This window comes from Leopardus geoffroyi, chromosome D4 (assembly GCF_018350155.1).
Source record: "Leopardus geoffroyi isolate Oge1 chromosome D4, O.geoffroyi_Oge1_pat1.0, whole genome shotgun sequence".
In the NCBI taxonomy this organism is placed as follows: Eukaryota; Metazoa; Chordata; class Mammalia; order Carnivora; family Felidae; genus Leopardus; species Leopardus geoffroyi.
The window spans coordinates 72,489,473-72,516,681 of record NC_059342.1 but is presented as its reverse complement, the minus strand read 5'-3'; the positions used below and the strand labels follow the sequence as shown (position 1 = coordinate 72,516,681).

The following is a 27,209-nucleotide window of genomic DNA, read 5'->3' as shown; positions in this document are numbered from 1 at the left end:
TCAGGCCCTGTTTCTATCCATCGCTGAAGATCTTTATCTCTAGTGAAGGATCCTCTTTGGTTTGTGGGCAGGGTACCCTACGGTATAGTGGGAGGAATAGTAGGAAAGTCTTCAAATGAATTGCACTGTCTTGCATGCCTCCTTCACCGTTGCAGTTTCCTGCCCTTTTCTCTCAATTTCTCTCTCCCCAGAAAGATCTTGAGAATGGTTTCAGTTCTGAACTCCTGGGGTTCGTATTACTGAATGCCTTGCCTCTGAGTGCTGCTTCGTGGTTAGGAGTTTTTGCATTTGTCGCCTGGAGAATTATCCTCAGCTGATCCTTGAGCTGCTTTGAGTTTCTGGAACTTGTGCTTTCACTGGTCTAATGAGGTCCAGGAAGTGCACTAGGTTAGTGGTGTTCACCCAGGCCCCACCTTTCCTTAGAACTGACTTTTTTTTTGTAATTTTTTTTTTTCAACGTTTATTTATTTTTTTTGGGACAGAGAGAGACAGAGCATGAACGGGGGAGGGGCAGAGAGAGAGGGAGACGCAGAATCGGAAACAGGCTCCAGGCTCTGGGCCATCAGCCCAGAGCCTGACGTGGGGCTCGAACTCACAGACCGCAAGATCGTGACCTGGCTGAAGTCGGACGCTTCACCGACTGCGCCACCCAGGCGCCCCTAGAACTGACTTTTTAAAGACTCAGCCGCCTGCGCTTCCTTAATGGGCACTGCAGCAGCCCTTCCGGCCACCAGTTCCTTTTCTGCAGGGGGTAAGCCTCCAGCATCAGTTCCCTCTGGTGATGCCCACTGTAGGCTTTCAACCTGCTTTTTCCCACTTCTCTATCCCCAGGTCTGGCCAATTCCTTTTGCTAGTTGTTAGTACTTTCCTTCCCTATAGTTGCCTTTGTTTTCACGTTTAGATTTTTGTTCTACTGACATACTACTTTGGATTTGGCCAGTGAAGTCTCCATAGAGAGAGAATGATGCCAGAGAGTTCTGGATCTGCCAGCATCATCCCGTGCTCAAATAAATCCTGCTCACCTTTAATGTCATTAGGAGGTACATATTTCTGTTCAGTGCAACCTATAACCCAGGCCTGGGTCTGATCAACTGTCTTTCTCCCTGGGTCCTCCCTAATGCACCTGTTTTTCTGTTCCTTCTTCCTCAAGTTCTAATTCCTTGCACTGCCCAGGCAGGTGTCCGTAGAGCCTGTGCTATACCTGCTGTTCCAGCTACATGAACAATGCTACTTCAAACTAATTTAATAGTGCATGAAAAATTCACTGATTTTTCTAGTCATTCTCTTCTTTTAAAAAAATTTTTTTTTGAATATTTTTTTATTTTTGAGAGAGAGAGAGAGAGAGAGAGAGAGAGAGAGAGAGGAAGCTGGGGAGGGGCAGAGAGAGAGGGAGACACAGAATCTGAAGCAGGCTCCAGGCTCTGAGCTGTCAGCACAGAGCCCAACGTGGGACTCGAACTCACGAACTGTGAGTTCATGACCTGAGCTGAAGTTGGACACTTAACCAACTGAGCCACCCAGGTGCCCCTAGTCATTCTCTTCTTAAATATGTCCACATTTTCTATTTTTTTTAAAGTTTATTTAGTATTTATTTTGAGAGAGAGAACACATGCGCATGCATGAGTTGGGAAGGGACAGAGAGAGAGGGAGAGAGAGAATCCCAAACAATGTCTGTGCTGCCAGCACAGAGCTTGACATGGGGCTCATTCTCACAAACCATGATATCATGACCTGAGCCAAAATCAAGAGTCAGACGCTTGACTGACTGAGCCACCCAGGTGCCGCAGGATGTCCACATTTTCTCTAACTACATAGCATCACAATTCTAGTTATTGAGGAGTTTCCCATTAATGCTGACCCTGCCTTCCCTATTTAAAATGCTAAGAAGACCCCTCTTGATAGAATGATACCCTAATCTGGGCACCTGTTGGGGCAGGTGTCATTTTCTTCCGTCTGCCAAAGGAGTCCCTCTCTTATCCTTGATGATCTTGAGCCACTATCCCCAACCTAGTAAATATCCCCATCTTTTCTAGGCTCTTTAGAACAGTTACATTTGGATGCATTTCCTCATCCTTATCATATTTTTTCTAGCTGGACCAACAAGATTTCAAATTTTCTTCACCTTGATGTGATTTCCTTCACTTTACTTCATTCTCTCCTAATCTTGTCTTGTGTGTAAGAACAAAATCTGTTTTGTAAACTCATTTCATTCCCTTTTTTTTTTTTTTTTTTTTTTTTTTGAGACTTGGCAGATCTCATTTCTAGAAACAGAGGATTCTAGGCCTATATCTTTTATGATTCTTTCTTGGCACTGGAGTTTGTAATGATCCCACTGGATTTTATCTACGTTAATGCAAGAAAAATCATTGCTGTAGAATCCCCAGTCTGAGTCTCTGTGATAACATAAGAATAACTAAAGAACTTATTAAAACACAGGTGCCTGGGCTGTACCCTAGAGGTTCAGATTCAGTAGATCTGGAGTGGGGACATCAGATTTTCGTTTCTGGCAGGCTCCCAGGCCTCGGTGGTGCTCCTAGTCCACATTGTGAGTAGCACTGCTCTGACTGTATAGACCTTAGTTACTCCTGGGTAATTTAAAGGCCCTTTCTTGAATGTAAAGATGTGATAAAGTGATAGAAAGGAAAAAAAAAAAGTAGCCAAAGATAACTCAGTGTGCTCATGCCTAAGAACTCGTGTTGAAGTTTTTCCTGGTTTGTGAAGTTTTCCTCATAATTGAGTATCTACCTCCTCTATTCCTGCAGTTTCAGCTACAGAGACTCGAGAGTCTCCATGGTACTTTGCTGCCCCGTGATAGCTCTTGTCTTCATATAAACTCAGGGTCCAGTCAGTGTATCTACATTTTGCAGTTGGGAGAGACTGAATCTTACCCCTTCTTTCCATGGAATGACAAATAAGAAATATCAACTTCATTGCCTGGGCCAATTCCCAGATAACTACCTCCAACACAGAGTTTCCAATAAAAATTATATTAGAGAATGAGGCTTAGGTATGTGGCCAAATGGAGCTTCCTACTCCTGTTTCCTCCAGAAGTATGGGCAATTGGATCTGCAAAGGACCCTCCCCTGGCTTAGCCCGAGCTAAGGGCAATGGGTGAAGTCTGGTTAGTTGCCTCTTGGAGACTGGAGATATATGTTCCCCTTGCACCTGAGAACAGGCAGGTCCCAGAAACCAAGAATCTGCGTCTTGTTTGGGCTGTGACCTGTGATATATGAACTCCACCCACTAGGAAATGTGACCCAAAGAATGGTAGTGTCTTACCAGTGAGATTACATATTTATTGTTCTGTCCTTGAGGATTAGTGAGTAGGGAGTGGAGACAGACCACAATTGTCTTTCCTTTCGTGGAAATGGAAGACAGGTAAATAGCAACCTTTAACACACTTGAGCAAAGTTATTGATGTCTGCAATGTTAGAGGGTTGAACAGGAAAGTTCTATTCTAGTTCTAGGAGTCTATGTTAGGAAAGCAATTTTAGGTTCCTTCAAATTCATTTATTTCAACATTTAAATTTCTTTCTTTTCTTTTCTTTTCTTTTCTTTTCTTTTCTTTTCTTTTCTTTTCTTTTCTTTTCTTTTCTTTTCTTTTCTTTTCTTTTCTTTTCTTTTCTTTTCTTTTCTTTTCTTTCTTTCTTTCTTTCTTTCTTTCTTTCTTTCTTTCTTTCTTTCTTTCTTTCTTTAATTTTGGAGAAAGAGAGGGGCTCTCAAGTGGCTCATCTGACTTCAGCTCAGGTCATCATCTTGCGGTTCCTGGGTTTGAGCCCCACGCCGGGCTCTGTGCTGACAGCTGGGAGCCTGGATCCTGCTTCAGATTCTGTGTCTCCTTTGCTCTCTCTGCCCCTCCTCCACTTGTGCACTCTTTCTCTCTCTCTCTCACTCTCTCAAAAATAAATGAACATTTAAAAAAAATAAAAATAATTTTGGAGAGAGAGACAGATTGTGAGTGAGGGAGAGGGGCAGAGGGAGAGAGAGAAAGGCTCAGTTCTGTGACTCTGAGATCATGACCTGAGCTGAAATCAAGAGTTGGATGCTCAACTGACTGAGCCACCGGGTGCCCCTCAACATCCAAATTTCTTGAACAATTTATTTACCATTATTATTTAATTTATCCAATTTTGTATTCTTATTGACACAAACAACTTATTCGTATAGTAAGAATTTCATTATTATTTGTGTCAAACATTTTTCTTGTTTTATAGTTTCTTTTAATTTTGTTTATGGTGTTTTTGACATATAAAAGTTTTAGATTTTATGCAGTCAGTACTATTGATCTTTTCCTTTGTGATTTATTACATTAATATTAAACATAGAATTTTTTATGGGGCGCCTAGGTGGCTCAGTCGGTAAGCATCTGACTTTGGCTCAGGTCATAGTCTCACGGTTCGTGAGTTCAAGCCCCATGTCAGGCTCTGTGCTAACAGCTCAGAGCCTGGAACCTGCTTCAGATTCTGTGTCTCCCTCTCTCTATGCCCCTCCCCTGCTTGCATTCTGTCTGTCTCTCATTCTCAAAAATAAACATTAAAAAATTTTTTTAAATACAGAATTTTTTAAACAAAAGAGTATTACTTATATCCCATCTTGGTTTTCTAGGAAAAACTTTAAGTGACCTGCCTGGGTATAGAAAATAAAATGAGTTAGATACGTAAGCTAAAGAAGAATGAAAACAAAGTCAGGGGCATAACAAAGTATGTAGGAATAAGGTTGGACTAATCCATATCCTTACAACCTATTTGTTCATTCGTGGCTCATAAATTTAGGTTTAGTTTTCGACCCATCCAATCAGAAAGGGAGCCATTACATTGTCCTTCAGGTAACAACAAGGCTGTGTTTCTCGGGAGAAGTACAATTTTTTTCAACAATGTGATCAGATGGGAATTCCAATTCTAGGGGGTTTCATAAGTAGTGAAATGTACAAGCAGCATTTTAAGAGGATTTTATGAGGCTGTTTCTTTTATTGCTCGTCAGCATGGCTCATATTACAGGAAAGCACAGTTCAGTGTGGAGTGGACAAGGAAAGATGCCTTAAAAGTGCCTGTGCTCTGATGATCTGGCTTGATTCAGGGGAGGATTAGATTATTTTAGATTATGAGGAGGAATGACTGGAGTCCATGTGTCCTAAATACTGTTTTTCCCAACGCAGATCTGATACATGGTAGGTGTCACTGAGCTTCAGACTGTTGTCTCTCATCAGTACTGAGGAGGCAGTGGTTCTGGGTTGAATCACAGGGGTCTGTGCCTGAACAGAAGGCTGCCCACCTCTGGTAGAAGATTGAGCCTGTGGAGCTGAACCAAGGGAATTGTTTGAATTTGCCCTGCACAGTTGAATGAGTGATTGAACTCCCCAAATTTCTCTCCACATAATATGATCACATACTTTTAGCCTGCAAATTTCAGGGTAGGTGTAACCAGATACCAAATTTGCCTTAAGAAAAATTTCAACAAAGTGACTGTAAAACTCCCCACTTTGAACAGATTTATATCTTCTTGTTCCTTCTAAGATAAAATGCAGAATGTATATCAAGGACAACTAAAGGATGATAAGATGATACCACTGTTTATAGAACAGTTATAAAAATAGTAATTTTGTTTTCAAAATAGTTGATGCTTGGCCATTCTTTCTGACACTATTTCCCTTGCAAAGCCAACTGTCCATTTAGACTGCTCCTAATTAATGTTTTAAAAACTATAATGTTTATGAATAAGAGATTTTTTTTTCAACGTTTATTTTTGGGACAGAGAGAGAGCATGAACGGGGGAGGGGCAGAGAGAGAGGGAGACACAGAATTGGAAACAGGCTCCAGGCTCTGAGCCATCAGCCCAGAGCCTGACGCGGGGCTCGAACTCACGGACCGTGAGATCGTGACCTGGCTGAAGTCGGACGCTTAACCTGTGCCACCCAGGCGCCCCAAGAGATTTTTTTTTTAATGTTTATTTTTGAAGGAGAGAAAGACAGTATAAGTGGGGGAGGGGCAGAGAGAGAGAGAGAGAGAGAGAGAGAGAGAGAGAGAGAGAGGGAGGGAGGGAGGGAGGGAGACACAGAATCTGAAGCAGGCTCCAAGCTCTGAGCTGGCAGCATGAGCCTGACACGGGGCTCGAACTCACAAACTGCTAGATCATGACTTGAGCCGAACCCGGACGCTTAAGCGACTGAGCCACCCAGGTGTCCCTGAATAACATATTTCTTTTTGTTGTTGTTATTGTTGTTGTTGTTCACTTTAGCAGAGGAGTGCATGCACTCAGTTACTTCTTAAATACTGTTGGTACATTTTCTAAAAAACAAAAAGAGGGATACAGTATAGTCTTCCCTCTATTGCCTGGTAGAAAACCATGACTGTTAAGGTGGCTTATTTTATCTTTAAAATCTTATTTATTTATTTTAGAGAGAGAAAGCATGATCGGTAGAGAGGGGTGAGGGGCAGAGGGAGAGAGAGAGAATCTCAAGCAGGCTCCATGCTCAGCATGATGGAGCCTGATGCGGGTCTCAGTCCCATGACCCTGGGATCATGACCTGAGCAGAAATCAAGAGTCGGATGCTCAACTGACTGAGTCACCCAGGCGCCCTTGTTAAGGTGGTTTATGATTTAAGTTTTCTAACAGCACACATAATTTGAGATCTGTGTTGACCTTATAAAACTTCCCCCATAACTGATTCCTATTTACAGAATTGAAGTCCAAACAAAAGGTAAAAAAATTTAACATTGTTTCTGACAGTTTCCTTCAAAATGATAAATATTATAACAGTATTCTCTGGTAGGAGAGTTATGTCTGAAGTCTTTCTGCCTCTTTTGTAAACCATCAGCCTGAGAAGCTCATACTTGGCAGCTGGTCAAGCCAAAAACTGGCGTGTATTTTGAACAGAATACCCGATCATTTGCAATATGCCAAAAATGGGGAAAGTAAATGGTGTTCTGTCCTTTCCTTTCCTTTCCTTTCCTTTCTTCTTCTTTTTTTTTTTTTTTTTTTTTTTTTTGAGATAGAGTGCTCGAATGGGTAGGGACAGAGAGACAGAGAGAGAGAGAGAGAGAGAGAGAGAGAGAATGAGAGAGAGAGAAGGAAAATCCCAAACAGGGTCCGCACCATCAACGCATAGCCCGATGTAGGGCTCAAACTCCCAAACCGTGAGATCATGACCTGAGCTGAAGTCGGACATTTAACTGACTGAGCCACCCAGGTGCTCCAATGGTTGTTTCATTGTAAAATAATATAATGACATTGTAGATCCAGCTTGGTGGTATCATACCCATGGGGTAAATAAAGATGAACAGGTTATTTAACATTGGAGTGCTTCACTAAATGGGTCCTCAATGGCTTTGGAGGCAGTGGGTTCATCTTACTCTTTTCAGGACTTCCATATTCTTTTTTTTTAATTTTCTTTAAACATTTACTTATTTTTGAGACAGAGAGAGACAGAGCATGAACGGGGAAGGGTCAGAGAGAGGGAGACACAGAATCTGAAACAGGCTCCAGGCTCTGAGCTGTCAGCACAGAGCCCGATGCGGGGCTCGAACTCATGGACCGCAAGATCATGACCTGAGCCGAAGTCGGCCGCTTAACCAACTGAGCCACCCAGACGCCCCAGGACTTCCATATTCTAATCATGTATACACAGACTTCAAGACTGCTGTCTCCTAGGCTGAAATCAGAGAAAAGTTCACTTACTCCTTAGTCTAAAATGTCCATTAATACAATGCAAAGGAAAGCTAACTACAGTATATTCTTTTTTATTTCATTTCCTTTAACTTTTAAATTTTGGTATGATTTCAAATTTCTCTCTCTCTCTCTCTCTCTCATAGCCCCCCTACACCCCTCCCCACCCCAATTCTCTCTTCCTGAAATAAATCCTACTTGGTTATGGTGTATTTGTTTCTTCTGTGGTGTTGAATTGTTTCCACTAATATTTTCTTCAGCATTTTTGCGCCAGTATTCATGAGTGATACTGGTTTATAGTTTTCTCTCTATTTTGTACCATCTTTATCAGGTTTAGGCATTAGTATTTTCTTTGCTTCATAAAAAGAATTTGAAAGATTTCCTTCATCATTATGCCCTTCATTATTTGAAAGGTTTCCTTCTTTGTTACAATTCACATAGCATTTGGACTATCTGGTCTCGGATGGTTAGGTAGAATTTCCCCTCGAAACCGTCCAGGCATGGGGCTTTTCCATGGGGGTAGTTCCTTGATAACTGTCTCAGTTTTTTGCTTATGGAAAATGGTCTGTTTAAACTTTTTACGTCTAATGGGGTCAGTTTTAGAAAACTGTATTTTCCTAGGAAGTGCCCATTTTCTCTGTTTTTAAATTTATTTGCAGAGTGGTCTGCAAAGTAGTTTCATTTAACCGTTTGAATTTTCTTCTGTTTCAATGAGTATTTCTCCCTCTATTTGTAGTTTCTTCCTTTTTTTGTAGATTAAGTTAGCTGGTAGTTGGTCTCTTATTTTAAAAAAAGTCAAGGTTTTGTTTTATTAATTAGATCTGTTTTCTTTATAGCCTGTGGGCCACATCTCGCCTGTTGCCTGTTTCTATAACAAAATTTTATTGGACACAGAAGGCCGAGCATTTTATTTACATAATGTCTATGGCTGCTTTTGTGCTACAAAGACAGAGTTGAGTAGTTGTGACAGAACTGGACCAGAAACTTTTTACAAAGATAGTTACAATCTGACCCTCTATAGAAACAAGTTGCTAGGGGTACGTGGGTGGCTCAGTCGGTCAAACGTCTGACGTGTCTGACTCTTGATCTCAGGTCAGGTCTTGATCTCAGTGTTGTGAGTTCAAGCCCCAGGCTCAGCGCTGGGTGTAAAGCTCTGAAGTTGTTGACCCATGCTCAACTGCATCATTAATTTCTGCTTTCATATTTATTATATTCCTTCTTATGCTTTCTTTTACTTTATAAAGGTGGTTGCATTTTATCTTCATTGTGAATTGTGGTTTTTTGCATTAAAAAGTGTTCTTTGTCATATTTAACACTTTTTTTTTACTTGAACTCTACTCATGTGAGGATTGCAACCCCGACTTTCTAATGGTTTCCATTTGTCTGCTATACTATTGTCCACCATGTTATATTTAGTCTTTCTGAATCACTTGGTTTTAGGTGTCCCTCTGGTACCCAGCATATAGTTAGATCTTGTGTATATGGAATATTATATGTATATAAACTTTATTTTTATTATTTTTATTTATTTATTTTGAGAGAGCATGTGAGTGTGCACTGTCAGTGCAGAGTCTGACGCACGGCTTGAACCCACAAACCACGAGATCGCGACCTGAGCCGAAGTCAGACACTTAACCGACTGAGCCACCCAGGCACCCCTATATGTATATACATTTTAAAACTCTCTATGGCCTTGATACTTGATAGTTTTGGCTGGATATAAAATTCTTGGTTCACATTTCTTGTTTTGAGTTTTTGTAAAGTTGAGTTCTTTGGTTGCTTTGCTTTTTACGTAGCTTTTGAGAAGTCTGATGCCACTTAATTCTGTTGCCTTTGGATCTTATTTATTTCCTTGAGTGAAGATGCTGAAGAGTTTTTCTTTATCTTTTTTTTTTAAATTTTTTATTTTTAACGTTTATTCATTTTTGAGAGACAGAGAGAGACAGAGCATGAGCAGGGAAAGGGCAGAGAGAGGGAAACACAGAATCTGAAACAGGCTCCAGGCTCTGAGCTGTCAGCACAGAGCCTGACACAGAACTCGAACTCACAGACTGTGAGATCATGACCTGAGCTGAAGTCGGACGCTCAACCAACTGAGCCACGCAGGTGCCCCTCTTTATCTTTAAGGTGTAATAATTTTATTTGGCTAAGTCTTAGATTTGATTGTTCTGGATGAGCTTTCTCAGGTATAGAGTGGGACCTTTCAGTATTTATATTCAGATCTTTTGATTTTTGTAAACTTATCCTGGATTATAGTTTTAAATATTCTGCTTTAACATTCTTTTTCTTTTAGAGACTTCAATTATACATATGTTGGATCTCTGCTTATATTCTGTTTCAACCACTTGAATTTTGCTCCTTGCTACTTCTTTTTAATATCATTTTTTTTTCTTTTTGGTTGGTTTCCTGTATTTCTTCAATCCCCCTTATTAATTTTTTATTCTAATCCTTCTTTGGGTCTGATGACATTTTAGCTTTATTTCTGATACAGATTTGTCTTTTCCTTTTGCTTGTTTCCTGAATTCAGTCACTTTTGTCTCATTTTCTGCCTGCTTTGTGTCTATTTCTGTTCTTAGTTTTTGAATTTCTGACCCATAGTGCTTATTTGAGGATATTTATTTCAATTAATTGTGTCACAGGGTTTTTTTTTTTTAATTCTAGTTTGGGGGTTATTTAAAAATTGTAGTTTTTCATAAGCTGAAATATTTTGATTATCACATTCTTATCTTTCTTTTCTTTTCTAAGTGAACACTGCTTTTGTATATTAATTATATAACATTGGTAGTTTAGAATGGTTAATAATATTTCTAGGTTAAGAGTGCCCTCTTCTGTTACTCAATGAAGTGCACTTTCTTTAAAGGATATTTTTGTTGTTTTTTTTTGGTGAGTGTGGGGATGAGTTATATATTGTTTTATTTTGGGGTTCCCTTTTGTCTTGTAGGATCTTACATTCCCCCCTTGCTTTTTCTCATCACTGCTTCATCTCTCCAGGACACCAGTTCTTTCCACTGAATCATCTTCTTTCCCAGAAGCAATGCCTTTTTCATGCCACTACCTGAAGTGTCCTAGACTTTCACCCTTTGCTTGTAGACAGTCCTGTGGAACACAAGATTTTCCTTTCAGTATTTTCACACTGAAGATGGAATTTCTCCTTCTGGGAGTGAATCTAGCTCACGTTCAGGCCCCTCATTTCCCTCTTCTCTTTTCCCTGCTCTTTCAGAGCCCCCTACTTTCTACAGTGACTTGTGGGAGGTTGAGAGATAGCTTTGCTGGAATTTGGCATTTATTCTATTAAAAGGCAACTTAAAGTTTCTTATATTCTCTGTCTTCTGGTTAGTATGACAGCACTGGTTTTATGTTGATTTGTTTGTTCTTCTTGTTGATCTGAAGAATATTTTGGGAAAGGTGTTGAGAGATTTGGATTTAACTGGCCACCATTATCATTGAACAAATTGCAGCACCAATCTAGAATAAATTCTCAAGTGCTAACTTTTCCACCCCCATATCTTTGCTCATGCTCGCTCTTCTACATGGAACCCCCGCCCCTTTTTTATTTAGTTCCTAATATTCCCATCCCCCCTTCTTCTACAGTCTCTCCAACTGAAAATAAATTTTCTTTCTGAATTTCTATACTCTGCTCCAGGGAAGTATGTGTAATAGTTTAGCACACTCTGGAGTCAGACTATCCAACTCAAATCTCAGGTCTCTTACTCTTTGTATGCCTTTGGGCAAATTACTTAAACCTTTATGTGCCTAAGTTGCTTTAACTGTAAAAATGGGAGTAGCAATACCTATATCATGGGTTTGTTGTGAAAATAAGTGGGTTATGGGGAACCAGCACAATACCTGACTCACAACAAGCATCTGTGAGATGTTAACTATTATTTAAATTTACTTTATGACATTTATTATATATGCCCTTATATTTTTATTATACAGATATAGGGTATAACTCTTCTTCTAGATTAAATACATGTTAAGGGCAGAAACCATGTCTCTCAGTTCAGTGGGGGCAATAGACAGAATCAATAATAATACAGTGCATAACGTGTAATTGAGGTATTTGCAGGTACTATGGGGGCACAGAGGAAGTAATGACTGGTTTTGCCCAGAGTTGCTCCCTCATGTTACTGAAGCAGAAACAAAGTTTCAAAGAAGTTGATGAACTAGGAACCAACTCTTCTCTTCTGTGAGGCATTCTTGCAGGTCTGGTTTTTCAACTGCAGGATTCTTGATTAGGTTGGCCTTCTGGGTGGGGAAGGGAGAGAAAGAGTAGGCAGAGTGACCACTAAAAATGAAGCAGGGAAGGAATATTGGTATGAGGGACAGGGCATGTACTTTCCATAGCAAGGGGTCAGAGAGCAGGGTAAGAAGAGATTCAGGACTGGTTCTATTGGGGATCCTTTTCTCCCCAGTTGAACACATCACGGGTTCAACCTGCCTGTGGTCCAAACCCTAAGCCCCCTGAGTGGAGGGAAGGGGACCTAGGGTGAGAGTTGCCCTCTGACCAAGATGCAACTGAATTTAACCAGTGAAACAGTTCTGTTTAATTACTCTAGCATATTCTCAGTGGGGGTGATGTCACCCTGGAGGCAAAATCACCCACAAGGGGGCAAAAATTTGTTCTTGAGGGGTGAGAGAATTTTATTCTTTTTATATATGAAGCACAGATAAACATATAGTACATAAGAAACATACAGCATATCTGGGGGTATTAAATTTTTATAGAAGGTGAGAGATTAGGGGAAAACTGTTTAAAAAGGCTGCTCATTTTTGCTTTTAATTCTCTTGCCTTTGGAGAGATGTCAAGCAAGAAATTGCCGTGGCTGAGGTCAAATAGGTTGTTGCTTGCTTTCTCCTCTAGGGTTTAAATTTGATAGAAAACCATGGGGGAAGGGAAGGGGGGAAAAGTTACAAACAGAGAGGGAGGGAGGCAAACCATAAGAGACTCTTAAATACAGAGAACAGAGAGTGGGGGGGGGTGGTTTGGGAGAGGGGAAAGTGGGTGATGGACGTTGAGGAGGGCACTTGTTGGGATGAGCACTGGGTGTTGTATGTAAACGATGAACCACTTGTTGGGATGAGCACTGGGTGTTGTATGTAAATGATGAACCACGGGAATCTACCCCCAAAACCAAGAGCACACTTTACACACTGTATGTTAGTCAGTTTGACAATAAATTATATTAAAAAAATTAAAAAAATAAAAGGCTGCTTGTGGGGCTGTAATGAAAAAAGGTAGAGAAACACTGTTGTAGCTTTATAATAGGAACTGATACCTGCTTATGACCTCTTTCAATTCAGTGTTTTTCTTGCTATTCTCGTTAATCCTTCCCAAGAAATGTAGCAGTGATTGCTTTCTGTTCAGTGAGTGTGCCGAGCTGATTTCCTACATGGGGGACACAGACCTTGGAGCTCCCTCTGACTGCTCTTCATCCATTCTTGGTGACTCACATCCGTCGGGTCTCTGCTCACAAATCATCTCTGTGCTTTCTAGCCTCCTGCGTTGCTTTTCTTCAGACTTTACCAGCACACAAGATTATATTTTTTATTTGTTTTGTCTACTTATTTATTTTCTGCCTTTTTTGCTAGAATGAATTCCCTTAGGTGTAGCAACTTTGTTTCCTCTCCACTTTATCCCTAGCCCCTAAAGCATGCCTGTAGATGGTAAGAACTTTCAAAGTATTTATTGAATGAATGTGTAAACTCACCACGTTCCAAGAAGGTTCACTTTTGAGTCTTTCCATTCATGGATGTGGCATTTCTCTATTGTTTTCTGTCCTTCCGGAAAAAAAAAAAATCTTCATAAGTCTTGGACATTTCTAGTTAGATTTATTTCTAATAAATCTATTCCTATTCTATTTTATTTGAAGTTCGTGGTTTCTTCTCCTGTGGACAAGGATCTTTTGATTATTTTATTTAATTTTTTTAAAATTTAGTCTTAATTTTATTTATTTTTTTTAATGTTTTTTTTTTATTTATTTTTGAGACAGAGAGAGACCGAGCATGAGCAGGGGAGGGACAGAGAGAGGGGGAGACACAGAATCCGAAGCGGGCTCCATGCTCTGAGCTGTCAGCCCAGAGCCGGACACGGGGCTCGAACTCACGAAGTGTGAGATCGTGACCTGAGCTGAAGTCGGACGCTCAACCAACTGAGCCACCCAGGCGCCCCAGTCTTAATTTTCGTTAGCACAAAGTATTATATTAGTTTCAGGTGTACAGTGTAGTAACTGAACACTTCCTTACATTACTTGGTGCTCATCATGACAAGTCCACTTCTTAATCTCTGTCACCTACTTCTTTTTTTTTTAAGCTTATTTATTTATTTTTGAGAGAGAAAGTGCACATGTGTGTGTGCTCGAGAGGGGGAAGAGGGTAGGGCAGAGAGAGAGAGAGAGAGAGAGGGAGGGAGGGAGGGAGAGAGAGAGAATCTGAAGCAGGCTCCTTGCTGTCAGCGCAGAGCCCAATGTGGGGCTCCATCTCACAAACTGAGATTATATGACCTGACCCGAAATCAAGTGTTGGAGGCTTAACTGACTGAGCCACCCAGGTGCCCCTAGGATAGTTCTTTTTTTTTTTAATTTTTGAGGAACTTCTATACTGTTTTCCACAGTGGCTTCACCAGTTGGCATTCCCACTAACAGTGTAGGAGTGTTCCTTCCTCCACATCCTCACCAACACCTGTTATTTCTTGTGTTGTTACGTTTAGCCATTCTGACAGGTGTGAAGTGATAACTCAGTGTAGTTTTGATTTGCATTTCCCTGATGGTAAGTGAAGATGAGCATCTCTTCATGTGTCTGTTGACCATCTGTATGTCTTATTTGTAGAAATGTCTGTTCATGTCTTCTACCCATTTTTAATTGGATTATTTGGTTTTTGGATGTTGAGTTTTATAAGTTCTTTATTTATTTTGGATACTAACCCTTTACCAGATATGTCATTTGCAAATATCTTCTCTCATTCTGTATGTTGCCTTTGGTTTTGTTGATTGTTTGCTTTGCTGTGAAGAAGTGTTTTATTTTGATGTGGTCCCAATAGTTTACTTATTGCTTCTGTTTCTCTTGCCTCAGGAGACATATTTAGAAAAAAGTTACTATGGCCCATGTCAACAACATTATTGCCTGTGTTCTTTTCTAGGATTTTTTATGGTTTCAGGTCTCACATTTAGGTCTTTAATCCATTAAAAAAATTTTTTTAATGTTTATTTATTTTTGATTGAGAGAGAGAGAGAGAGACAGAGAGAGTGTAAGCAGGGGAGGGCAGAGAGAGAGAGAAAGGGAGACACAGTATCCGAAATAGGCTTTAGGCTCTGAGGTGTCTTCATAGAGCCTTACATGGGGTTTGAACTCACGAACCATGAGATTGTGACCTGAGCTCAAGTTGGATGCTTAACCAACTGAGCCACCCAGGCCCCCTCTTTAATCCATTTTGAATTTATTTTTGTGTATGGTGTAAACAGTCCTTTTTTTTTTTTCTTGTTCATGATGCCATCCCAGCACCGTTTATTGAAGAGACTTTTCCCATTGGATATTCTTCCTCTTTTGTTGAAGATTAATCGACCATATAATTGTGGGTTCATTTCTGGGTTTTCTGTTCTGTGCCATTGATCTGTGTGTCTTTTTTTTTGTGCCAGTCTCAAGTGTTTTGATTACTGTAGCTTTGTAATAAAACTTGAAGTCCAGATTTGTGATGCCCCCAGCTTTGCTTTTCCTTTTCAGGATTGCTTTGATTATTCAAGGTCTTTCGTGGTTGCATACAAATTTTAGAATTGTTTGTTTTAGTTCTGTGAAAATTGCTATTGGTATTTTGGTAGGGATTGCATTAAATCTGTAGATTGCTTTGGGTAGCAGGGATATTTTAACAATACTTATCCTTCCTCTCTGTGAGCATGGAATGTCTTTCCATTTCTTTGTGTCATCTTCCATTTGTTTCATCAGTGTTTTATAGTTTTCAGAGTACAGGTCTTTTACCTCTTTGGTAGATGTATTCCTGGGTACCTTATTATTCCTGGTGCAATTGTAAGTGGGATTGTTTTCTTTTTTTTTTATAAAATATATTTTTTTAACGTTTATTTATTTTTGAGACAGGGAGAGACAGAGCATGAACGGGGGAGGGTCAGAGAGAGGGAGACACAGAATCTGAAACAGCCTCCAGGCTCTGGGCTGTCAGCACAGAGCCCGACGCAGGGCTCGAACTCACGGACCATGAGATCATGACCTGAGCCGAAGTCGGACGCTTAACCGACCAAGCCACCCAGGCGCCTCGGGATTGTTTTCTTAATTTCTCTTTCTGCTGCTTCATTATTGATGTGTACAAATGCAACAGATTTCTGTACCTTGATTCTGTATCCTGCCACTTTACTGAATTTGTTTCTCAGTTCTAGCAATTTTTTTGGTGGAATCTTTCAGGATGTGTGTGTGTGTGTGTGTGTGTGTGTGTGTGTATACATATGTATGTCTCATATCATGCAAATAATGAGAGTTTTACTTCTTTAGCAATTTGGATGCCTTTTATTTCTTTTTGTTGTCTGATGTGGCTAGGACTTTAAGTATTATGTTGAATAAGTGTTGAGAGCGAACATCCTTATCTTGTTCTTGACATCAGGGGAAAAGCTCTCAGTGTTTCCCCATTAAGGATGATGTTAGCTGTGGGTTTTTCACATAAGGCCTTTATTAAGTTCAGGTATACTCCCTCTAAACCTACTTGCTGAGCGTTTTTATCATGAATGGATGTTGTACTTTGTCACATGCTTTTTCTGCATCTGAGATCATATGGTTCTTATCCTTTCTCATATTGATGTGATGTATCATGTTGATTGATTTGCGAATATTGAATCACCCTTGTGACCTAGGAATAAATCCCACTTGATCATGGTGAATGATTTTTTTAATGTATTGTTGGATTCAGTTTGCTAGTATTTTTTTTTTTTTTTAATTTTTTTTTTTTCAACGTTTATTTATTTTTGGAACAGAGAGAGACAGAGCATGAACGGGGGAGGGGCAGAGAGAGAGGGAGACACAGAATCGGAAACAGGCTCCAGGCTCTGAGCCATCAGCCCAGAGCCCGACGCGGGGCTCGAACTCACGGACGGCGAGATCGTGACCTGGCTGAAGTCGGACGCTTAACCGACTGCGCCACCCAGGCGCCCCAGTTTGCTAGTATTTTAAAGAGGATTTTTATGTGTCTGTGTTCATCAGGGATATTGCTCTGTGGTTCTCTTTTTTAGTGGTGTCTTTATCCAGTTTTTGTACCAGGATAATGCTGGCCTCAAAGAATGAATTTGGACCTTTTCCTTGCTTTTCTGTTGTTGTTGTTTTTTTTTTTTTTTGAAATAGTTTGAGAGAAATAGGTATTAATTCTTCCTTAAATGCTTGGTAGAATTCACCTGTGAAGCCATCTGTTCCTGAACTTTTGTTTGTTGTGAGTTTTTTGATTACAGATTTAATTTCTTGGCTAATCATTGGTCTCTTCAAATTTTCTATTTATTCCTTTTTCAGTTGTGGTAGTTTACATGTTTCTAGAAATTTATCCATTTCTTCTAGGTTGTGTAATTTATTGGCATATAGTTTTTCATAATATTCTCTTACAAGAGTTTGTATTTCTGTGATATTAGTTGTTATTTTCTCCTTTCTCATTTGTGATTTTATTTGAGTCCTTTCTCCTTTTTCTCTTGATAAATCCGGCTAAAGGTTTTAAACCATTTTTTTTTTCCCCCAGAGAACCAGGCCCTGGTTTCATTGATTGGTTCTATTGTTTTTTTAGTTTCTATATAATTTATTTCTGCTCTCATCTTTATTATTTACTTACTTCTTCTAGATTTAGGTTTTGTTTGTTCTTTTTCTAGCTTCTTTAGGTGTAAGTTTATGTTGTTTATGGGAGATTTTTCTTCTTGAGGTAGGCCTATATTACTATAAACTTCCTTCTTAAAACCACTGTGGCTGCATCCCACAGGTTTGGACTGTTGTGTTTTCATTTTCATTTGTTTCCATGTAGTTTTTTATCTTTTTTTAAATGCTTATTTATTTTGAGAGAGAAAGAGAGCAAGGGAAGAGCAGAGAGATTCCCAAGAAATTTCTGGGCTGTCAGTGCAGAGCCCAATGTGGGGCTTGATCCCATGAACCACGAGATCATGACCTCAGCCGAAATCAAGAGTTAAGGTGCTTAACTGACTGAGCCACCCAAGTGCCCTACTTTTTTATTTCTTCTTGATTTCTTGGTTGAATGACCCATTCATTATTTAGCGGCATGTTACTTAACCTCCATGTATTTGTGTGCTTTCCAGATTTTTTCTTGTGGTTGACTTCTATTTTTATAGTACTGTGGTCAGAAAAGATACATGGTATGACTTCAGTCTTTTTGAATTTGTTGAGGCTGGTTATGTGGCCTAATATATGATCTTTCTGGAGAATGTTCCATGTACTTGCAGAGAATGTATATTCTGTTGTTTTAGGTTGGAATGTTCTGAATATATCTGTTAAATCCATCTGTTCCAGTGGGTCATTCAAAGCCACTATTTCCTTATTGATTTTGTGTTTAGATGATTTGTCCATTGATGTAAGTGGGATGTTAAAGCCCCCTACTATTATTGTATTACTATTGATTAGTTCCTTTATGTTTGTTAGTAAAGGTTTTATGTATTTGGATGCTTTCATATTGGGTGCATAAATATTTACAATTGTTATATCTTCTTGTTGGATTGTCCCCTTTATTATTATGTAGTTTCCTTCTTTGACTCTTATTACAGTCTTTTTTCTTCTAAGTTTATTTATTTTGAGAGAGAGAGTGTGCACTACACCTGAGTGCACAAGCGGGGGAGGGGCAGAGAGAGGGAGAGACAGAATCCCAAGCAAGCTCTGTGCTGCCAGCATAGAGCCCAGTGTGGGGCTCACATCCACAAACCGTGAAATCATGACTTGAGTTGAGATCATGACCTGAGCCAAGATCAAGAGTTGGATGCTTAACCAACTGAGCCACTCAGGCACCCCGACAGCCTTTGTTTTAAAGTCTATGTTGTCTAAGTATTGCTACTCCAGTTTTCTTTTGACATTCATTTGCATGATACGTGTTTCTCTACCCCCTCACTTTCTTTTTTTTTTTTTAATGAGTGTTACTTTTATTTTCTTTTTTTTACTTTATTTAAAAAAATTTTTTTTTTTTTTAATTTTTTTTTTCAACGTTTATTTATTTTTGGGACAGAGAGACAGAGCATGAACGGGGGAGGGGCAGAGAGAGAGGGAGACACAGAATCCGAAACAGGCTCCAGGCTCTGAGCCATCAGCCCAGAGCCCGACGCGGGGCTCGAACTCACGGACCGCGAGATCGTGACCTGGCTGAAGTCGGACGCTTAACCGACTGCGCCACCCAGGCGCCCCTAAAAAATTTTTTTTCAATATATGAAGTTTATTGTCAAATTGGTTTCCATACAACACCCAGTGCTCATCCCAAAAGGTGCCCTCCTCAATACCCATCACCCACCCTCCCCATCCTCCCACCCCCCATCAACCCTCAGTTTGTTCTCAGTTTTTAAGAGTCTCTTATGCTTTGGCTCTCTCCCACTCTAACCTCCTTTTTTATTTTTTTCCCTTCCCCTCCCCCATGGGTTTCTGTTAAGTTTCTCAGGATCCACATAAGAGTGAAACCATATGGTATCTGTCTTTCTCTGTATGGCTTATTTCACTTAGCATCACACTCTCCAGTTCCATCCATGTTGCTACAAAGGGCCATATTTCATTCTTTCTCATTGCCACGTAGTACTCCATTGTGTATATAAACCACAATTTCTTTATCCATTCATCAGTTGATGGACATTTAGGCTTTTTCCATAATTTGGCTATTGTTGAGAGTGCTGCTATAAACATTGGGGTACAAGTGCCCCTATGCATCAGTACTCCTGTATCCCTTGTCTACCCCCTCACTTTCAATCTACAGGTGTCTTTAGGTCTGAAATGAGTCTCTTGTAGGCAGCATATAGATGGGTCTTGTTTTTTTATTCATTCTGTCACCCTGTGTCTTTTGATTGGAGTGTTTAGTCCATTTACATTCAAAGTAATTATCAATAGATACGTATCTGTTGCCATTTCATTACTTGTTGTTGTTTCTGAAATTTTTCTCTGATTCTTTCTTCTCTTTCTCTCTCTCACAGTTTACTGGTTTTCTTCTTCCTTTTTTTTTTTTTTAAGGTTTATTTACTTATTTTGAGAGAGAGAGAGGGAGGGAGAGGAAAAGAGGGAGCGAGAATTCCAAGCAGGCTTCACACTGTCAGCAGAGAGCAGGATGTGGGACTCGATCTCATGGACCTTGAGATTATGACCTGAGCTGAAATCAAGAGTTGGGCACTTAATTGACTGAGCCACACAGGTGCACCAGTTTTCTTTAGTGATGTATTTGGATTTCTTCCTCTTTATTCTTTACATGTTTATTAAAGGTTTTAAATATATGGTTTCTATTAGGTTTGTATCTAATGTCTTCTGCATATAGCAGTCTGTATTCAGCTGATGATCATTCAAGTTTGAACCCTGTCTTTTTTCTTCTCCTCCCCATATTTTAGATATATGTTATTATATTTTATTTGTGTGTGTGTGTGTGTGTGTGTGTGTGTGTGTGTGTGTATTTTTGAATGTTTATTTGTTTCTGAGAGACAGAGACAGAGCGCAAGGAGGATTGGGCCAGAGAGAGAGGGAGACACAGAATCCAAAGCAGGCTCCAGGCTCTGAGCTGTCAGCACAGAGCCCAATACAGAGCTCAAACCCACAAACCATGAGATCATGATCTGAGCCCAAGTCAGAGGCCCAGCTGACTGAACCACCCAGGTGCCCCTTATATATATATTATATATAATATAATATATATTACATGTAATATATATGTGCGTAATATGTATATGTAATATATATCATAGATATATGTAGCATATATATAATATATATTAATGTTTATTTATTTTTGAGAGGGAGAGAGACAGTATGAGCAAGGGAAAGGCAGAGAGAGATGGAGACACAGAACCCAATGCAGTCTATGGACTCTGAGCTGTCAGCACAGAGCCCGAAGTGCGGCTTGAATTCATGAGCCATGAGCTCATGACCTGAGCCAAAGTTGGATGCTTAACTAACTGAGCCACCCAGGTAGGTGCCCCTTATATTCTTTTATTTTGTGAATTCCTTGACTGATTTTTTACAGAAACATTCATTTTTATTGCTTTTGTGTTTCCTTCCTTTATACTGTCATTTTTGGTCTCTCCACTCAAAGAGCCCCCTTTAGTATTTCTTGCAGGCCTGATTTGGTTGAACTCTTTTAGTTTTTGTTTGTCCGGGAAACTCTTTATCTTTCCTTCTGTTGCTGGATAGAGCATCTTTTGTGGCTGAAATTTCCCATTCAGCACTTTGAATATACCATGCCATTCCCTTCTGGCTTACAAAGTTTTTGTTGAAAAGTCTCCTGTTAGCCTTATGGATTTTCCATTGTAAGTAACTGTCTTCTTTTTTTTTTTTTTGCTGCTTTAAAAATGTTTTCTTTACCACTATATTTTGCCATTTAATTACAATATGTCTTGGTGTGGGTCTGCTTTTGTTGATTTTGATTTGAGTTCTCTGTGCCTTCTGGATCTGGATATCTGTTTCCTTCTCCAGATTAGGAAATTTTTCGGTTACTACTTCCTCAAATAAATTCTCTGCCTCCTTTTCTGTCTCTCTTCTTCTTCTGGGACTCCTATACTATGAATGTCATTGCATATGATGGAGTCACTGAGTTCCCATTTTGCATGATTCTTTTTTCTCTCTTTTATTCAGCTTGATTACTTCCTATTACTCTGTCTTCTAGGTCACTAATTCATTCCTCTTCTTCCATTCTTCTGTTCATTCCATCAAGTGTGTTTCTCATTTTGTTTATTGAGCCCTTTATCTCTGCTATATTATTCTTTATCTTTGTGCTAAGGGTCTCAACTCATGTCTTCCACTATTTTTCTTAAGTCCAGTGATTATCCTTATGATAATTGCCTTAAATTCTCTATCAGTAATGTTACTTATATCTGTTTCACTTAGATCTCTGGTCATGGCCTTGTCCTCGTATTTCATTTGGGATAAATTTCTCCATTTCCTTGTTTTGTCTGCCTCTCTGTGTCTGTTTCTGTATGTTAAGAAAGTCAGCTATGTCTTCTGATCTTGAAAGTAGTGACTTTATGAAGAAGAGGTCCTGGAGTGCCCTACAGTGCAGTCTCCTCTGTTCACCAGAACCTGGCACTTCAGGAGAGTATCCTATATGTGCTGCTATGTGTGTAGTGTCTGAATCACTTTTCCCTTCAGTGCAGTTGTTTGCACTGATTCTCTGCCTGTTGTGGGCTGTGCTTGCTCTCTGTGGTGTTAGTGGGGCCCAGGCAGGGTGGGCATGCCCGCGGGGGAACTCGAGAGCAAGTGGTGGTGTTAGCAGAATTTGTGCTGGGGCACTAGTTCTATACTGGATTTCCTGAAGCACTGTGGTGGCTGGGGGCTGCGTGCTGGTGTTGCTGGGGGCATGAGGCTGGCCATGGTATGCATCAGTGGCTGGGACTAATCTGAACCCGGTGGCTGGGCACGGTGAACTGCAATGGCTGGGTACTGCATCTTTTTGTTGTAGTTTATTTGTTGTTTTAGTTTCCTATTGCTAGTTTGACAAATTACCACCAATTTAGTGGCTTAAAACAACATGAACTTATAGTTCTGGAGGTCCGAAGTTCAAATCAGTTCCATTCTGTTAAAATGATGGTGTCAGCAGGTGTGTATTCATCCTGGAAGCTGGAGGAGAGAATCAATTTCCTTGTCCTTTCGAGTTTCTAGATCCTACTAACATTCCTTAGCTTGGGCCCCATCCTCCATCTTTGAAGCTCTTTGGTTTAACTGCTGCTTTTGCCCTTGAATCTCTCTCTAACCCTGATCTTCTTGTCTCTCTCTTATGAGGACCAAGGTCACTACATTGGGCTCATCTGGATAATCTTGGATAATCTCCCTATCTTAATCAATTGCAGAGTCCCTCTGCCATGTAAGGTAACATGGTCACAGATGGATGTGGACATTTTGGGGGGGGGGGCCTGTCTTTAGCCTACCATACTTGTTCTTATAGATCTATTGAAAATGACTAGTTTTTCTGTGTTCTTATATTTGGGTACACTTTGCCAAACTCCATTATTTGCATGTGTTTTTCTCTTGTTTTCAAGTGATTTCATTTTTTGTTTTCAGTTGATTTTCTTAGATTTACTGGAAGTTGTGTTATTCCCTTTCTTCCTGGTATTTATAGCTCATTTTGTTCTTGCCTCTCTCCATGTCATCTAGAATCTCATAGCTAATGCTCAATAATAGCTATGAGAACATGCATCTTTGTATTGTTCTTGACTTTACTAGAAATTGCTTCATTATTTTACCAGCAAGGATGGTGGTTTCTAATAAACACTCTTAAATTAGGGAGTTTCTATCAAATTAAATCTTAGTTGACTAAGATTTTTAGTCAGGAACATGTATTAAATGTGTTAACCATAATGGATATAGAAGTAACCATGTGGCCTTTCCCTTTTAATCTATTAATACTTTCCCAATAATGATCACCTCTGTATTCCTGGAATGAATCTTCCTTGATCATAGTGTATTGTTCTTTGAAGGTACTGCTGACTTCTGTTTACAAATATTTTATTTTAGGTTTTTGCATTTATAATAATAAGTGAGTTTGGCATAGTGTTTTTTTTTTTTTTTTTTTCAACGTTTATTTATTTTTGGGACAGAGAGAGACAGAGCATGAACGGGGAGGGGCAGAGAGAGAGGGAGACACAGAATCGGAAACAGGCTCTAGGCTCCGAGCCATCAGCCCAGAGCCCGACGCGGGGCTCGAACTCACGGGCCGCGAGATCGTGACCTGACTGAAGTCGGACACTCAACCGACTGCGCCACCCAGGCGCCCCTGGCATAGTGTGTTTTGTAACTGCTTGCACAATTTGGGAATTGTGGATATCCAGTCATCTTGAGTAAATTGGGAAACTTTCTACCTTTTTGTATGGTCTGCAACTTAAATAGTATTGAGGTTATCGGTTTTTGAAAGTTTCATAAGTATAAAGTTCCTTGGACTACTGCTAGTTATCTTTAAATTCTGTACCCAATAGTGAGATTCCATTATTCTGAAACACCTGTACTTTCTTACCTACTCTGTCTTACAACATTTGAAGTACAGCTTGTGACCTGTGGAACAGGTTTTCTCTGGGCAAAGCTGCCCAATCCATAAAGAAGGGTCACATCTACCAATGTGGCTTCATTCATAGGAACCTGTCAGGCCAGGGGTTTACACAATAAAGGCTTGGTTCCCTTGAGACTTTTCTTTTTTTTTCAGGTGCTTTGGGAGTTGTCTTTATGATTTATTAATCACGGCAGTGTTGCTGTGAAACTTCTTAGCAAATCGTTTTTCAGTTCCTCAAAGAAGAGCACTTCTCAATGCTCTGCTCAAGTGTTGCTCCCTGCTCAGAATTTGAAATTGATACTTATCTGTATAAATGAGGTTGTCTAAGCCCGAACTGCAGTTTTAGGTTAGTAAACCAGGGGAGTTTGCAGTGACTGGATTTAAGTAATTTTTAAAAGGGATCCTCTGATTGGGTATCTTTTGATTTTAAATCTTTCATCAAGATTGAGTTTACATAAATGTAAAAGTGGTGTTTCTCAGACTGCCACCACTAATTTCTAAATTAAAGTACTACTGAAATTGTCCTGTGTAAGTGATTCCATACAAGATAGCATTCTATTTTATAGATTTTATTTTTTAAGTAATCTCTATACCTACTGTGGGGCTCAAACTCACAACCCTGAGATCAGGAGCTGCATGCTCTATAAAAGGTAGCATTTTTGTATAGAGTGTAAGTTGATTTCTCATTCTTTCCCCCCTGCAGTAAAACAGATCATCAGTAACATTTCAATATTTAATGAAACCTGCTTGAGATGGAGAAGTACAAAAACAGCTGATACAGAGGAGATGTATTCAGTAAGTTACTCTGTGTATAGATGTTGTCTTGTGTGGGAGGCTTAAAAAATATCAGTGAACCTAAAAATCTACTTCTACAGCTGTGATTATCAATGGCGGATTGATAGTGGCAATTGCAAGCACAAGCAAGAAGATGGGCACTTGTAGTGCATATTTGAAGAGAGAGACCTTGGGGATTGATGAGTAAGTCATGAAAGTTTCTTTGGGCACGTAGCCCGATGCAGAGCTGATGCTCACACAGGATCCGTGGAAGGAATCCATGGCTTTTGCATGTGTCTCTGACCAGGGTATGAACATATCGCTAGGGAGTCAAGGGGAATTTTTGAAGCTAGATGCGGTTGTGAATAAGAAAGGTAAAGCCCTTGGGATGAGCTGCTACTAGAAGAATTTAAGTGGGCAGAAAAGTATGTGTATTGGCCCCTGTACTGGGATATTCCAGGAAAATGGAGGGAATGTCAGAAGGGGGCAGGCAGAGGAGAAGAATCCTGCCGAGGTTTTACCAGACCAGCTTGGAGTTTCCTAATTCAGGTCCAGCTCTGGAGAAGGCTTAGTTCAGATTCTTTCTTTCTTGCTTTCTTTCTTTCTTTCTTTCTTTCTTTCTTTCTTTCTTCCTTCCTCCCTTCCTCCCTCCCTCCCTCCCTCCCTCCCTCCCTCCCTCCCTCCTTCCTTCCTTCCTTCCTTTTGTTCTTTCTTTCTTTCTCTTGCTTTCTTTCTCTCTTTTAACTTTTATTTAATGTTTGTTTATTTTTGAGAGAGAGACAGAGTGTGAGTAGGGGAGGGGCAGAGAGAGAGGAGTCACAGAATCTGAAGCAGGCTCCAAGCTCTGAGCTGTCCACCCAGAGGCCCGTGTGGAGCTTGAACTCACAAGCCATGAGATCATGACCTGAGCCGAAGTCGGATGCTTAACCAACTGAGCCACCTGGACGCCCCTTCGTTTTCTTTCTAGGAAAATGTTCTGTGGCTTTGCTCCTGTAGTTTTGCTCATTGTATATGAGCAGACTTTCACATTGCTCATTGTATATGTGAGAACGAGACCAAGAAAATTGTTAGTACTGGGGCCTCGGCCTTTCGCACATTTTGATTTAAAGCTATTTTTATTGCGCTGATATATCGTGGCGACATTATTTATGGTATTACGTCTCTAATATTTGTTTACTGTTGTATTTCACTCTGTGAAGGAACTTGAGAGTTAAGAGCAAGATTGCTCATGAGAAAAGGTTTGGAGGCATTTGGAGCCTTCCAGGCCAGCCATTCACCTAGTGAACTTTTCTGTGTTTCAGTTTCACATTCAGGGCCAGAGATGGTATCAGAAGGAATTTTCCCAGGAAATAATCTTTAATATCACTACCAGCAGTCAGGCTCCCGAGATGTGCTTGGACCTGCATCCAGGCACCAACTACAGTGTCCACGTCCAGGCTTTGTCTTCTGAACTTCCTGTGGTCCTCTCCCTGACAACCCAGATAACAGGTAAATCTTGAATAACAGCATTTGGATGAACGAAGTCACCACAGAGCCATAGATGGGCCCAGATAAAGAGAAACACTATTGCTTCCTATCATTAAAGAATGAACTTGAAGAGCGAGAGGAAAAAGGGCGTGGAACTGGAGAGACTACTGTAACTGTGACTGTAATATTTTATTCCTTAAAAAGTCAGCTGAAACAAACCATTAATGCGAATTAAATCCGGCTAGCGTGTCTATGAATGCTGGTTACATTCCTTCCGGATATTTGAAATAGCTCAAACATTTCATACCTAAAAAGAATTTTCTCTCATTAGTACTGTTTCTCAGTAACATGAGTTAATTGTCATTCTGTCGCAAGTGCCTCAAGAGTCTGTCCTTTCCAGGGAGAAGTGATAGGCAGTCCCACTCTGGTCCCTGGAAAATTCACTTTCCTCTCATTTTCTTGTCTCTCTTCAAATCTGGGAGAGTTGAGCTAAGACTCGGAGTATTGCCTTCTTGTTTCTTACATCACCGAGCAATTAGAAGTCATCAGGGAGGACTTGCCTCTCCCAAGTCTCCCATTGCTACTCTCGTGCAGAACCGTGTGTTCTGTCTTCTCTCTGGTCCCCACTCCTCAGGTGACTGCTCCCCTCAATGGGTGTTTTGGATCCCATCCCTTCCTGCCCATCATCCCCGGTAGAGAAATCATCCCAGCACTGCACAAGCATGTTGTAGGATCTCCATTTTTAAATGAAAACCAAAGAAACTAAAAAACTCACTTCCTTTGATCCCATATTCCCCCCGGCTACTTCTTTCAGCATCCCCTTTACCATAAAACTCCTTGAAAGAAGTGTCTGTTCTATAGACTCCACATCCTTACTTCAGGTACTTCCTTTAACTGTTTCCAAACTGGAGGTGGTTGTCCTGGCCACACTGCTTTACTGAAAGTGTCTCCATGTTGCAAAATCCGCTGCCCAATTTTGTTTTTATTTAATTTTTATTCTCTTCCCTGCCCCCCCCACCCCCTCCCCCACCATGGCATTTGGCATTCCTGCCTTCTTGAAATACAGTTTCTCTGGGCTTTTAAGTCCTCCTGCCTCACTGGCTGCTCCTTCTCAGTC

The 27,209-nt window shown here is 40.2% G+C and overlaps 1 protein-coding gene across 14 annotated transcripts in view; it reads left to right on the top strand.

Moving 5' to 3' along the window:
• SUSD1 (sushi domain containing 1) overlaps positions 1–27,209 on the top strand; it is a 258,157-nt gene that overhangs the window by 79,374 nt on the left and 151,574 nt on the right. For all 14 annotated transcript variants that reach the window (XR_006710319.1, XR_006710318.1, XR_006710320.1 and 11 more), the window contains 2 exons: positions 24,555–24,646; positions 25,927–26,113. Coding sequence is in view for 11 of the 14 variants with exons in the window: in XM_045469272.1 (XP_045325228.1) it covers positions 24,555–24,646; positions 25,927–26,113 (279 nt within the window). In the remaining 3 variants the exon portion in view is untranslated. The remainder of the gene's footprint in view (positions 1–24,554; positions 24,647–25,926; positions 26,114–27,209) is intronic.